The sequence below is a fragment of the Bidens hawaiensis genome, unplaced genomic scaffold (genome assembly GCF_021521415.1).
Source record: "Bidens hawaiensis isolate Kalapana, Puna unplaced genomic scaffold, B.hawaiensis_p1.1 tig00016358_1, whole genome shotgun sequence".
Taxonomy (NCBI): Eukaryota; Viridiplantae; Streptophyta; class Magnoliopsida; order Asterales; family Asteraceae; genus Bidens; species Bidens hawaiensis.
Genome location: NW_027492497.1, coordinates 44731 through 61740, shown reverse-complemented (window position 1 = coordinate 61740; position 17010 = coordinate 44731). Strand labels below are relative to the sequence as shown.

The window sequence follows — 17010 nt, the reverse complement described above, 5'->3', positions numbered from 1 at the left end:
ACACTTAAAATCTCTAAACCCTCAAACAATAGTTCCTATGGATTATGTCGACTATAAACCATAAACTAGTTATGAACACACAATAGGTAACCTAATATGCGTCTACACATGAAAGACATTCACAAAGACACATATAAAAATTATTGAATAAAAGTAAATTAATAATAAGTATTCATATTCATCTTTTTTTTTAATATCAAAAAGTCTATTACAATAATATTAGTCCAACACCAAGCACCATTTACCGAGAAGCAAATCAAAACTCAACAAATATTCTTTCAAAGCCTAGACAACTAAAAGGGTTTAAGCCAATAACCATGCTCAAAACAAGAAAATAATAAATTGGTTCAACTAAGTTCGAAATAAAAGTAATAAATTCAAACCAAAGATTATGAATGTTTGGATAAGTAGGTGTGAACCCAAATACCTCAACTCAAATAATAAATAACCTTCTCTTTCTTTCGTTGCTTGCCAACTCCCACGGCACTAGTTATTCTTCTTATGGTGTACCCTTCACGTGGCGTCTCTCTCTAATCAAGCCACTACTCTCTGTTTTTCTCTTTATGTGTTTCACAATAATAATAATAATAATAATAATAATAATAATAATAATAATAATAATAATAATGTACTCAGTGGCTGCACCTCTTTTTATATTTATATATTGCCTTGTCCCAAAAGTTACAATAACATTCTTTATTAACCGACTTCAGTAGGTTTTCCTCTAGCATGGGCTGTTTGTAGGTCGACTTTCTATTAAGCTTGTGTTATGGACTTCAAACCTGCCCCAAACATTAGTAGATTACTTTTTACCTACACAAATATTTATTTGATTTAAGTTTTATCACAATAATATAACCATACAAATTATTATATGAATTATTTTATATTTTATTTTCTTCGTGAACTATTATGTTTTGTTTCTTTTACTTTTCTTTTATTTTTTTCTTTTTATTTTATATATGTTTATTATGTTTTTTTAAAAACAAAATAAAACTATGCAACTCTTAATTAGCAAACAGTAATCACTCGTACTCATTGGCTTAAGTATAAGTGGTTTTCGCTAATTGTCTTTTGAAACCTTAAACTTTTAAAAATGAACCATGAACGAGTATGATTTAAATATAAACGACCCCAAATAACTCAAAAATGTAGGATATATTTATTTAATTTTATATATAATTTAGACCACATCACACATAGTCATATAAATCGTGGGACATAGACGATAAGCATTTAGTAATGATGAATTATAGTTTGAGGAAATGGGGCAATAAAATCATAAAGAAAACATTTGTTACGGTATACATGCTACCCCAAAATAAAAGAGTTAAAAGGGGGATGTGTAAACTCACATGAGTAAAGGAAAGAGGTAATGAAAAGACGGTAATAATTAAGGAGAACTAGTTGGTCATGTGAGAAATTCTGACAATTTTTCTTTATTTTAAAGTATAAACAAACTAAATATGTAGTCGACTTAAACAAATAAGACATGATAAAAAGGGGTTTGTAACGGATTTAGGATCGATAAAGCATTTAATACATTTTATATTAACTTTATTAAATGGAAAAAACGTAAACAGTTAAATATAATTACAAATTACTTTTCAATTTTTAAACAACAGAAGCCAATTTAATATTATATATATATATATAAATTTTTTTGGTGATCGATTCATTTAAACAAGTAAACCATGTTCTTAGTTTGTTTATTTATTTAATTGTAAAAATTATATTTAGGTTAAATTAGAACACACACACATAAAAAAGTATAGAGTTGCTCGGTTCGTTTAACGGTTGAAAAATAATATTAATTTTATATTTTAAATAATAATATTTAATTAATAAACCAAATGAAAAAAAAAACAAAACTAGTCCAAGTGGTTCGAACCCCGTCCCTGACCGAGTGTATGCTTTAAAAAAACACACCAGCCATTTGGGGTGGTGTGTAGCATGTTGTAAGTATGAAAAATAAAATATATAAACAAGATCCTGAATCAAAGACTATTTCTCAAGAACCCTAGGGTTTGATTGAGGACTTTACATCCTCTGTCAGCTAAAATTGACAGAGTTGTTTTGGAGAAGATGAAAGAACAACCTACAAGCTCTATTCAATTACCTAAATTGGTTACGAATTGAAAGAGATCCAGTAATTAGGGTTTTTGGCCAAGAACGATTTCAAACGGGATTCAGAACCGCATCTTGGTTGCAATTAACTTAGGGCTTTGATTTGAAATGTAATAGAGAATGTGAGGAACAAGTTAATTGAATTTTGTTTGGGTATTTGTAGTGTTTACAGGACCATTAGGCATCGGGTTCGATAATGTATGTATATAATTAATTAGCTGGTTAATTAATACGATTTGCTTGTAATTGAACGCGTGATTGGGTACTAGACGTGTAAGGGTGAAAATTTCCCGGATTGCCGACTTAAATTAGGGATCGAACGAATAAAATAGATCGGGTGTTTGGATCCGACGCGGTGGGAAGAGGAAGGAGAATTTTTTTTTTCAAAAGTAACTTATATTTAACCCTTGACGTGTGTTCAGTTAGTCTTGTTCGGAACGAACTTAGATACGAGTGGTTTTTGGACATTATAGATAGCTTTATATTAAACGAACAAAATCAAATACACGATAAATGACCGAGAAAATTAATAAATCATTGATTATTATTAAATACAAAGATCCGATTACAAACCGTTTCATTTAAACGAATGCCAATAAATAAATTTGAAAGTTGATCGAGAATGTTACAGCAGTGGCACCTGGCGGTTAACGTGTGATTCAAACAATCAACAGCCAAAGCCCTTAACTAGTTTTTTTGGAATAATCACACACTACCAATATCGAGACAATAATCAAAAGCAGTAAACTTGATTCGTCAAGACTGAACTACATCCACGGCCGGTAATTAGGATTTTTCTTCTATTAACTGATAAAGTTTTCAAGTATAGAATGAGATCAATATCTAGGTAAAACCTAATTAAGATTATAATCCTCATAACTTAAACAATATAAGTTAACCAACTGAGCCTAAAGGCTTCTAGAATCCGACAAACCCTACAATGCCTTATACTCCTAATCGGCTTAGCCCTAAGGAATGCCAGAGCCTTCAAATCAAACAACTCAAATAAAAGTAATACATAATCTATTTGTATTCACCAAACCATCATCACTATCGTAATTTCTCCGGGCTTTCTAAGCCAGGTGATTTCATTTCCCCATGTTTCTTACCCATGGGTAGCAAACATATTTCACAATCCTTATGTGATTAATTCAAAAAACGAAAACAATTTCAATAACAAACATGGAGCTTTTGGTAGGATATTTTTTAAACATATGCCTTATTTTGCTTCTCACATTGGATTTTACCATTGTATCATTTTATCATTAATTGTGATCGATCTGTTTAGATTGACGTTGCCATCTCAAATAAATGGGCGAACATGGAAGTTGTACAACAAGCACTCAACATTCGTCAAGTAGGTAGTCATTTTTTTCTTGTATAAATAAATGAACTTGAACTATCATTTTATCCTATTCCCAAACTTTTTTTCATAGGGAAAGGTTGGAAAGGTGGAGATGATCAACTACACCATGCATTACCTTCAAGGAAAGAATGACACAAGCTATTATAGCTACGATATCTTTAGTAGTTTCTCTTATCATAAGGAACTTTTGAGTAAAAGTTGCCGAGCTTTGATCATAAGGTAACGTAGCTATATACTCCTATACCCTTATTTAAAATTTCATTGTATGTATCTAGTTAACTATGAAAGGGCTTGTGGCGATATACATACATACATATATACATAGATATAAAAAATGGTAGTTTTGTTAGAAACTTAAGAATATATCTATGTCTTTAAATCTAAAATCTAGTGGTGTAAATTAATAGTTTCTAAAAACTGCATGGTGTGTTGTTTATATAGTATAGGTACTATTTTAGTGGTGTCTTTATTTTAAAGCTTTCTCACAAAACAATAGTCTTTTTTTTATTTGAAACGTATTATATACAGTGGTAAATTAAAGTAAAAAATACATAGCTTTTTAGGAAGAATAAGAATAGATTTAGGTTATTAGATATAGGATCTAGTGGTTGAGATTGACAGTTTACAAAATACCAAATAGTTTCTTAACTATGTTATGGCCATATAGTTTCACACCCACATAGTTTCTTAAATTTTATGTTTTTTTACCATTTTTTGAAATATATATATATATATATATATATATATATATAGGGTTAAGTTAATGAGAAGTGTTTTTATAGCGAGAAGTGTTAAAAACAAATCCAGCTAATTTCAATTTTTTTTATGATTTATTTTATTAGAAGGGCCTATTAGGCATAATATGATTGCTATATATTTGGTGACTAACAATAGTTCACAAACTTACATATTACCTTTTTATCATTTTATTTTCTTATAACTTATCTTCTTTTTCAAATTATGTTCAAATTCTACAACTAATATTGGAATTCTAAACATTTTTCTAGAAAAATCAGTAAAAGCCAAATAATTGATTATTTTTGGTTAAAAGCATAGATGTTCTAGTTCATTATAAAACACCTTAATTATGTATATTTTCAAGCTCACTTATTTTTGTTTATTATTTGTTTTACCTACATTTAACAGAAAACAACCTACATATATATCAAATCATTCATACATAGAAATTAAATAATAGATAATTACACAACCAACATATATCTGCACACGTTTTTAGAAACCTACACAGTTTATATGTATTTGGAGAATCATATCAACATATACCTACTCAAACTTTTAACCGCCTACACAATTAATACACACACACACAATATATATATATATATATATATATATATAAAGAGAGAGAGAGAGGATCAAGAGAAAACCTAAAAACTTCTAAATATTATATATATACTAGTAGGAAACCCGCGCGATGCGGCGGGATCGACAATTTACAACGCCGTACTCATTTTTTGTTTGTTTTCTTATTTATATAATATTTTACAAAAGTTTGAAATTAAAATTTTAACTTGTATGTTATAAAACTTATTTAATAATTTTGCTGGTTTGAAAATAATAATTTTCATTTGTATTTTTATGTACTCAATCAAGCTCTTACACTTGACTCTAAAAACAGGATCGTAAGATTAAAGAGCATTCAAACATATTTTATATGAATGTTATATACTTTTTTTTATCACTTCTTGCTTAATGCCTACAAATGACAGCAACATATGAAACCAAAGCGTGCAATCAAGCATCAATCAAGATAAAAGTTTGAAAGGATCCAGTCAACACATCCAACACTTAAAGTCAATAGGTATATCAAAGCAATTGCTTAACTTCACTAATACTCCTAAAATGTGACATTAGTGCAAGATTACATCAAAGTAACTATAAGTAAGACCAAATAACTTAAACAATATGTATAAATGAATCCAAAGTCTTAACAAGGTCATGCCAATGTAGTATTGATCACACCTATAAATAGAAACTGTACACACCATTAATCTTTAAAGTTGACTTTCATCATATACATGTAAATAATCATCATCAAGATAATAAAAAATAATATGTCCGTTTGGTATTAGCTTATCTTGGTTTCCACTAAATCCAAGAACAGTATTCTGCATTTCAAAACTTTACTATCTGGAATTTGGTCAATCACTTCAAACTTTATTTAGTGCCATTTTCTGCATAAGAATTCTTGGTCTGAGAGGGAAAGATACCTATTGAATTGATTTGAGGAGGAGAAACCGATGGAGCCATGTAAGTGTAACTACAGAGTTGGAGGGAACAGGTTTACTACATTTAAATTTTGATTTTCCAAAATCAAATCTTGAGTGAGAAATTGTAGGATTGATAGATGAGAAAGCGGGAACAGGTTTCTCTGCCAGTCACATGGTAATTACTAATTACATATATTATTGACTTGTACTTTAGTGTTTTAATGACTTGTAAATTATAATCAACACATCGGTTTTGAAAATTCTTTATATCGAAACGTCAACAAAAATGAGCTCGTTGCAATGATAACTTTCTTTTTTTTATGACATAATATGTTTAAAAATACGAAAGAAAATAAAGTTGTCAAATTGAAGATAAAGATAAGGGAGCAATCATGTAAAATTTTTTAAAATTAATAAAAGATAGTTAAAGTTAAAGGGTAAAAATTGTAACTTTTTTAAATCAAATAATTTTATTTTATTTTATTGTTTTGGTTTTGTAACATGAGCTGTATAAATGGAATGACTGAATTTATGTTTCAGAATTTATAAACTAAAATAGAACATGGGTTGTACTTTAATGCATTGTGTTACATTTAATTGATTTATAATTGCATACTTTAGTTGTACATTAATGCTTCAGTGACTTATACATTATACAATGTATCACGGTATTGAATAATTTTTATATCAAAACGTCGAAAAAAATAAGTACGATGCATCGGTAAGTTCTGTTTTTTCTTAAACGTAATATATTTAGAGATATAATAGAAAAAAGGAAAATATATAAACTTGTCAAATACATGAGGGGTAAAAGTTGTAACAATTTCTTAAATTTACAAAAAGTTAGTAAAGTTTAAGGGCTAATATTATAACTATTTTTTAACAAATTGAATTTACGTAAAAACATATATTTTTGGATGTGACAACTTTGCCCCTATACTACATGCTTTATTGGTTGTACATAATGCTTTTAGTGTTGTAAATTACTTAAAAATAGAGTGTCTTAATTTGCCAATGGATGGTGTATTATAAATATATATATAGTGTGTGTATATATATATATATAGGGAGATGATCAAAAGAAAACTTAAAAACTCTTAGAGAATTATTTTTAATTAAAAATAAAACAATATTTTCGAATTTCTGTTTTTGCAATTATTCTTATATTTTCTTACCATTTACTTGGAAAAAAAATAAAAAAATAAAAAAATCCTCTATAATGCACATACGTATTACTGTGCGATACCATTGTATTACACATGTGTATTACTATGTATTTTTAAGTTCAATAGTGTTTAATTCCATATATTCAAAATTTGTGTATTGTATATATGTAGTAGGTATTTTATGCAAAATAATAATAATAAAATAAAAGTCGATTTAGTGCACATGTGCGTTAATGTTGTATTACACATACGTACTAATGTGTATTCGATGTGCGTATTAGTCTTATATTGCATATATACAATAGTGTTGTATCAAATATGTGTAATAATGTTTTATTCTATGTAATATAACACTTTTGCATATATGCAATGCACACTATTACACATGTGCACTACACCGACGAGGTTGCCGACATGTTTATTTTTTTATTTTTTTATATTTTTTTATTTTGAACCACTAACAACATATAAGAATAATGGAAAAAAAGAAACTACAAAAATTTTTAAAAAAAAAGTTAAAAAATAATTTTTTAAGAGTTTTAAGTTTCTCTTTAAGAGAAGTTTTCACTTGATCTCACCTATATATATATATATATATATATATATAGAGAGAGAGAGAGAGAGAGAGAGAGAGAAGAGCAATGTTAAAATAAGAAGAAATTATTTCCTAAAAAGTGTCGGAAGAGATATTAACCATAGCATTTAAAATAGCATATAGTGGTAGGATGATCAAAATTGAAATTTTTTATTAGGAACTAGGTTAGTATCCCGTGTGATACACGGGTTGGATAGATAATATTTTAATTTTAATAAATGAATATAAAGATTTATAAAATCGAATAAGTTACAAATTACAGAAGAAAAAAAGAATCATAATAAAGTTATCATAAATCTAAAAAAATTTGTTTATATATGATTGTGCATGTCTAGCTGGTAACCGTTGAATTATATAAGAAAATAATATAAGTTAACTTTGCAGATAAGTTAGTTACACAAATAATAATTAATATATGTAACACCGTTTAATTTATAATATAAAAAGGACAAATTATTACACAGTTCATCAGTTATATCAACAAAGTAGACATGTTCTACAAATGCGTCAATATCGGTTATCAAAATTAGTCATAAGCGTAACATTTATATCAAATTTAATAAGTTTGTAAAGTCTAATAAACTTTTTCCCCGATTTGAAAATTACATAGGAACCCTATGGAAACAAACATTGAGGAGATGCAATATATGTTGGGTTTTAACAAGATTATCAAAGTCATAAAACTCCAATTTTATGAAAAACGCAGCGGATAAAAGATTTAAATCTTGTTAGTTCATAGTGTGTAAAACCAATTTTATACATGCAAAACCCAAACCCGGATCCAAATACGAAATACATACTATCAAACACATGCATGTCAATATAAGTTTATGCATGTTAAACTACCTTTCAAGTAACCAAAAGGTGTGAAAAGGATGATGAAAAGGTAGGCTAGAACTTCAATGGGAGTTCCTCAAGCTTGCATACCCCAAGCCTTCGAAAATACACCTTTGTTTAGCTAGGATTCACTTGAAAAACCAACTCCTCCTTGATGTTCTTCCTTGAGGCCGAAATTTTAGAGAGAAAAGGAATAGAGGAGTGAGTTTTCTTGGTTACTTGTGTATATTTTTTTTGAGAGAATGAAAGAAAGAAACATAATCAAATCTTTCAAATTTGCACCTCACTTTGCACCAATACAAAACATTGCATGTCTCCACCAAGAGAGTTATAAGAATATAATAATAGAAGAGAAAGAGAGTGAGGGGGGGGGGGTTTCATTCTAATTATATTAATTTTTTTTCTTTCTATATATATATATATATATATATATGGGCTTTCCCTTTTCATTCTAATTATATTAATTTTTTTTCTTTCTATATATATATATATTCATGTATTATAACTTATGTTAGGTTATAACACATTATAAGTAACATGCTAGGTAATTAGTTTTACATATTGTTATTTAACCAACTTAAATAACACTATGTAATGTTCTCTCAAAGTATAAATCATCCATATGATTTATTCTTTTCACAAGTGCAATGTATTTAGAAACCCCGTTCTAAATAACGCAAGTGTTAATATTTATTTACTTATGATCATATCATATATATAAACAAATATTATCGGTGTTTGTCTAGCTTGCTATTGGGTATGACCCGACTTGGATCATAACGTACTAGCCATATCAATAATAATATGTGTCTTGGGCAGACCGAGTCCAACAATATAATTATCAATAAAAACACATATATGGTGATAGAAATTAGAAACTACAATTTAACAAATTTAATAGTATTGTAAAAAATTTAAGACGTTAACCTAGATTATCATAAATTTAACCAAAATAAAAGATGTAAACAAAACGTAAACGTTAGACGTTTATTATCGAGTATTGGAGAAATCGTGAAAGTATTTACAGATAAATCGACACAACTGAGATTTGACAGACGAAATAGCTTGAGATTATGTGATTGATTTTTGATTCTCCGAATAAGATTTCAAACGCCAGTTCTTTGTGTCTGATATCATTTAGGGAGAAAGTCAATTATGTCAGATATGATTTAGGGAGGCACGCAAAGTCAGCATGTGTGTTATAAATTATATGGAAATTAATATAATTTTTTTTAACAAATGGTTGGTTACGGGATACCCATTTATCAATTTTGATTATTTTTTTTTAAAGAAGTAAAGTTTTTATGATTGAAAATAAAAACTTGCAAAATGACACAAATAAAGACATAATACTCTCTTTCGCTACATACGATTATATTTTTAATGCATAGCGTATTAGTGCTTATGCGATTCTCGCAATTTTCTACTTCAAGTTAGTTTTGAACTGGACACTTGTATATATAATACGATTGATTGATTATAAACAAAACAGTAATATTTGATTCTTTAAGCTAAGTTCTTTAATTCTGTTTTTTTTAAATAATAATGATGATGATGATTCATGGAAGAATAATAAGCACTCATGTGAGTCATGTCCATGTCCAGTGGAGATACTTCCATTCGTGAGGTCTCATAAATTACAATAACATTACATTACAATGCTACATCACTATTATTAGTTATTATTATTAATTATATAAATAATTAACTCATAATAAGAGAGAGATATTTAAAGAAAGAGTCGGTTACGTAACCATTTACCAATTTGATTATCATTCTATTTAAATAAAGAAAAAAAGGTTTTAATGATTAGAAAATTTTTTGTCAAGTGGCACAAATATAGTGTAATTAAGTGCCAAGTAACACAAATATATTTTTATTTATTATAATAGTAGATTAAATATGTATTAACGTTCACTCCTATGTTTATGTCTCATTTAATTATAATATCAAAACTGATTACATTTTGATCTCATTTTTTTTGTTATAAATAGATACACAACTTGCAACAGTATAATCTTTATCAATACATACCAATTATCATTCCATTATAACACATCAACAGACATGAATTCATCGTAATTAAGATTACTAGGTTTTTTTCCCCATGGTGTTCTGTTATTCGGTTAACATCTAATTATATTATTAAAGCAACACAAGTTATTTACATGACTTATAGTTAGACACTTCATATTGGATGACAAGTAGATGCTATGCCACTAATTCCTATTATATCATGACCCATAACCTATTTTTCTGTTATAATCCATGACTCATAAGGCTTTATAAAATTTTAAAAATATATTATTGTGTGATATGGGTTTCAAACCCAAGAACTCATGTTCCAAACCAAATGTGCTTACCAACTCCACTAAAATAATAATTGTGTTTGATTTCTTGACTTAACATATATAAATGTGATTTCTCTTCAAGTAAAAAACCAAAATTATATTTAATTGTTAACATTTTCATAATTCATAATATGACATTGTCTTATCATATATTTTTAACACAACCATTTAAGATTGTTCATCGTTTCTTTCTTTATATTAAAATATAATATATTTTTATTTATTTTCTTTTACAACAAAATCTTAGTCTTTGTGAATTTAGTTTTTAAATCTGTGACAACATTTTGTTATAAATATCGTTTTTATACACACAATATTAATATAACAATATCAGTATAAATGTTTTATTTGAAATAAATCAAACATCAAGATTTGATTTTCAACTTAAAATTATATTGCATAATATATCAAAAATTTAATAAAAAAAATTATAAATAAAAATTATTATATGAAACAATTGAATTTACGTATTACATATAATTTTTTTTATTTTTATTATATTTTCATCCGTGTAGAACACGGGCTCAAACCTACTTAAAATAATATAACATCAAACATTCAAACTTGCACAACAGACTTAATTACTTTAAGGTTTTCCTACAGATCCTCCATCATACAAAAAGTTAGCATTGAACATGTCTCTCCCAATTCTTGTTTTCCTTTTGTTCTTGCAATGAATAGGTCTGGAAAAAGTTGGTGAATTCTCTGAGTTTTTTGAACCTGTTTCCCACATCCATCATTTCTCAAACTTGTATTACAGGTAATTCTCCGGCCTTTTCAAACTATACAACTCGACACAAATTGTTACTAACATTAAACACGCTAAGTTAAAACACAACATATGAAAAAATAACATACCATTCGACTGATTAGTGTGTTTCTTTTACAACCGCCAGAACAATAAGTTTAACAATCGCTTAGTGTGTTTCTGTTGCTACTCACAGACAAACTACCTTTAAGCAATCTACGAATACATTTAAACAAAAAACAAACAAAAAATGCAAAATCCCTAGAAATTGAGGGTTTTCAACAAATCGATAAATCAAACAAAATAATAAACACACCTTGAGCAGGCTGAAAGCATGGGGAATTCTTCTCCATTATATTCATTAAAAGAAATTGATATTTTCCAAATTAACCAAACTATCCACAAGCTTTATCAAATCACAGAGTCTTTAACACCATCAGCCCGCTAATCGATACAATAAAACAGATACAATAAAATACACACCACGGCATAGATTACGAAAACCCTAGAAATTGGGGGTTTTCAAAATAACGCTTAACTCAAACAAAATAAAAAACACACCTTGATCCTTCAACAACAGGCTGAATGCATTCATAGGGGATTTCTTCCGCATTATCTTCAATAATACAAAACGATTTTCTTAAATCAACCAAACTAACCAAAATCTTTATCAAAAACCCCTCCAATGATTAATAAATCGAATGATTTTGGAAAAACTCTCTGATGATTAAGATGAAGAAATTATTATCGATTAAACAAGGAGGATAATGATAGAGGAAGAACAACATTCTTCTCCACTTGTGAACTTCAAAAAACACTTCGTACAATAAAACCAGATGTGAGAGAAATATTTATAATGATTGCTAAAATGCAGGAGTAAACTTTTTTACCCTTTATTCCCTATAATTGTGGCATTAAAATAAAACACATCAAGGAAAAACACACCAACTACTCATAACCGCTAGATTAAGAGCTCCAACTTCCATATCTCTTCCTACACTTTTTACACACAACTTACTTTTTATGATAACCTCATCCTATTTGAAAAAACATATTAACATATACCTATACATTCTTTTAACAACATACACAATTAAAATTTTCTCTACATAGTTTGATTGTCACATACATAAATCAACGATCATTGTGATAAAAGATGAAGAATGTAGCTATACAATCTTATAATCTGCCCACTCACAATTAAATCCTACACTAGCATATTGACCTGCGCGTGTTGCAGCGCGAGCCAAGCCAAACCCGTCACGACCCAAAGCCAATCCGGACAAAACCCATGCTTGCATGAAAAAAATTGTCATTCTGGCTAAAACCCGAGTTCGCCTGAACGAAAGTATTACTTTTGTGAGCGCACCATTAGACCTCAACATATTTATTTTATAGTATAATAAAACATAAAGTTATAGAGGTAAAACCAACACCATCAGCAGTGGCGTTGAGTTTCCTAGTTTCTTCAAACTCATCTAATTACCAAATACATTGTTAAGTTTTAGTACATGATGCTTAGACTCCACCGAAATTACTAAAGTGTATTCACAACATGACATAAACCAAAACTCCTCAATGTGAATTACATAATCAAATAATTAAATGAAACTACGTAACCATCAAATTACATATCTTCCTCTTTTTATTGATTGACTTCCATCAATATCATGAAAGCCAACAGATTCATTATGCAATTCATCATAATCATAGACTCAACAAACCACCTCCAAAATAGAGGTTTGCAGACATTTAATGGTTTATATCATCATAATATACAAAGTTGTAAAGTGCCAAAAATACACATGTCCTCTTGGAAGGAACAAAGTTCACAAACAACATTAACAAACACATACTTTACATAAAAAACAAAAGAAGAAAATGAAAATACTAAATTAAATTCAAAGTTCAAAAATTACAAATTTCTGACAACCAGTATCATAATCACATAAAGATAAAATGTCATAGAGAAACAAATTCCACAATTACTCAACAAACTCAGAACATGTTAGTATTTTCTCAACAGTAATTACTGTTAAACACGTAGTGATACATTCATTTACATAATAATTAAAATCAACACTTCGTACCCGCATCACATTTCTTCGAGCTACGATCCAAAATTACAATTTGTATTTTGTAACAAATTAACAATTGTTAGCAAATATGTAAAAAGTTACATGGTATATAGAGGTGGAGATCGATACTGTTCTGGTTTTCTCGCTTGAATACTTATACACAATTACAAATTATTACAAATAATTAGGGCCCGCGCGTTGCCCGTGCTGTTATCTCATATCATCTCTACCGAAGCTCCGCCCATACTTGTTTTTTTCATCTCTACTAAATGTGCCTCCTCCATATGATAAAAACGATGCGAGTGTTTGGTGAACGGTACTAGCGTTCTCTATCGATAATGTTCTTTGACCAGTTTCAACCTGTATAGTTAAATTTTAGAAAAGTTTTGCTCGATTAGCAAAGAATATGTGACCCATAGAAAACCTTTTTGTAACTAGAATACTCACTTTCACCTAATCTAAATACTTTACTATAAAGTTGAATACAAGCATCATTTTCATAATTAAACGAATATCGATACTGGTTATTATAATATCGACGCTTATACCGATGCTATAATTTAGTCAAAATCAGTTCAGTTCATCAAGGTACCAACGCACTAATTTTAACATGAATAGTGGTTAAAAGTAAGCTAATATTGTATTCATTTTATACATATTATTAACAACAAGAAAATAAAAACTCTTTATATAGTAAATTAGATTGTCTTTGTGCATCATCTCTCATGAGCCTATTTTCATATTTAAAAACAAAAAGTAAGCCAAAAGTGGAAAGCGTCAAACCATTAAGCCATAAACGTTGCACCTTGAAAGCTCAATCCCTGCTAGCTGCCATGGATGACAAAGACGCCGGCAGCGGCAACTTGAGCATTCGCTGGACCAACTTCGAACCTGTGAAATGCAAACAACACTCAAAATTTAACCAACGCAAGTGGATCTATGACACAAACAAACCCAAGTTCATAACCACCGCATTCAGTCATCACATCATATGTGAAAAGTTATAGCCATTCCTCGCCATGCATCAATTTCATGCTACTTTAAGAAAAAAAATAAACATGTATCTAAAAACCATTTTATAAAAGAGGAAAGAGCATAGTGTGTCTGTCTTTATACTTTAGTCTTGTAAATATTAGTTCTATCATATATTTGTTATTAATACTTCCATTATTATGTAAATCTTTTGCAAACACCACATGATGGATCAAGCCATTTAGTATATGAAAGGTTTTATCAAAATCATTTCATTACTGAAATATAATCTTTTAAATTATATTAATCTTGCCTCTTTAACACAAACTCAAAATTTAATTGCTTGATAACTAATCAAAATTTGATCTATTTTTACCTGAGTATTCAAGAGCACCAAGAGATTTATGTTTCCTAATGACAAACTCAAGCTCAATCCATCGTCGAGATGCAAAGACGAAAACCTCTAGGTGTTCAAACAACACCTAAATTATTGGCCTACAATCTAAAGCAATCACTAATGCATATATGATAGTGAATTCATGATTTCAAACTGGGCATTTTAAGTAGGCATTCAGAATCTCTAGTTCAACGATCAAGCAAAACAAAATTACCTCTTGAGCCCAAACAAATTTAGCAAATCACATCCAAAGTAACGTGTATGGACCATGATTTCACCAGTTGTTGGCCGATATTGTATAAGGCGGAATTTTACATTCCTCTAATTTCTTCAACCTTGTGTTCAAACCCAAGATTTGAAATCAAAATGAGCTCAAGAAACAAAATAAGATCTGACCACAGCAATGAAATTGTCTAGAATAATATGGAAGCCTGGGGAGAGAGAGAGAGAGAGAGAGTTTGTGTGTGTGAAGTGGAATTAATGTACAAATTATGAAGCAGCATGCATGTACCAATAGCAATACAACATAAAGTTGTAAATTATATATATATATATATATATATATAATATGTTATATAATTTATGACACATAAACAATGATTCATTTATTGCATTTTTCACACTAAGATCATGTCTCGTCTGAACCATCCGCTAGGGACATGATCAATAGAGAACACTTGTTTAGAGAGAGAACTAATAAAGAAATATTTTTAGTTTTTTTAAAACATATATATTCAAAACTTTTTTTCTTTCATTTTTCTTATATGCTGTTATTCTTCACCATTAATAAATATAAAAATAAAAATAAATAAATAAAAAGCACGATGTAGTGTGCATATGCAATACATCAATTTTCTTTCTTTATTACATATGTGCAATAGTATGTATTTTATATGTTTAATAGTGTTGAATAACATATATACAATTGTTTGTATCATATACGTGCAATAGTCTTATATTAGATGCCAAAATATAAAAAACTTGATATAGTGCATACGTGCAATAGTGCTGCATTACATATATATATGTGCATTAATGCGTATTGCATACATGCATTAGTGCTATATTTGCATATATTCTTTAGTATGTATTGTATTATATGCAATTAAACACTATTGTATATATGTAATACACCCTATTGCACATATACATTACATCGACAAGTGTTTTTTTTAATTTTTTTTATAGGAAGAATACCAACTTATAAGAAGGCTGGAAGAAAAAAAAATTATAATATATATTTTTAAAATAAAATTAAAAAAATTATTTATTTGTTTAGATGATTTCTCATTTGAACCTTTCCATATATATATATATATGTGTGTGTGTGTGTGTATGTATGTATATATATATATATATATAGAGAGACACCAGCTTTAGAACCGTGTATTACATGGAATGTTTGAAAGAAATATAGTTAAGCTATTGAAAGTAAATGATTATTTAAAAAAAACTATGTTTTATCAAATTAGATGGCTTTCGAAGTTCAAATTATATTTTCTAATGGAATACTCATGAATATGTGGTGTGTTCGCATGTAATTTCTTCATAGTAATTAAAAAAGACGCACCTAGAGGTTTTATAAGTTGTAATTATATTTTTTTAATGGAATAACGAATTTTAACAAAAATGGTAAGATATATTATTACGCATGACATTTAAAATAGCATCGTATATATATTAGCATGAATAAAACACGATTTTGTAGTATAGTTTCAAAAGAGATGGATGTAAACATCATGGATCCATGAAGGTTGAATTAATATGTGAGAATGAAATTGTTATTCATTCATATTTGCTTCTTGTCTTTAACATATTAGACCGATAAATATCATTTATTAAAATTTACCACATTCATCTCTAACAATCAAAGTGTATATAAATTTGTTTAACAAAAAAAAAGGTAGATCTAATTTAATTAAAGATATTAATGTTTCCATTATATTGACATAAATATCTGTATATTTTTTATCATTCTAATTTATGTAATAGTTATTTGAATAAATGATAAATTGACATGTATTTTTTTTCAAACTGTGAATTTCTATAAACAAGGCCGAAGCCACAGCGACCTCCAAAAACTGAATGAAATCCAAGAAAAAAACAAGGAGAACCAACTACATCAAACAAAATTTACACCAA

General features: G+C 28.4%; 1 protein-coding gene across 1 annotated transcript in view; it reads left to right on the top strand.

Annotated features, from left to right (window-relative positions):
- The window catches only part of LOC143551278 (serine carboxypeptidase-like 13), an 81385-nt gene that overhangs the window by 49122 nt on the left and 15253 nt on the right, over positions 1-17010 (top strand). The window contains exons 10-11 of the mRNA XM_077041744.1: positions 3416-3484; positions 3564-3712. Coding sequence (XP_076897859.1) covers positions 3416-3484; positions 3564-3712 — 218 coding nt within the window. The remainder of the gene's footprint in view (positions 1-3415; positions 3485-3563; positions 3713-17010) is intronic.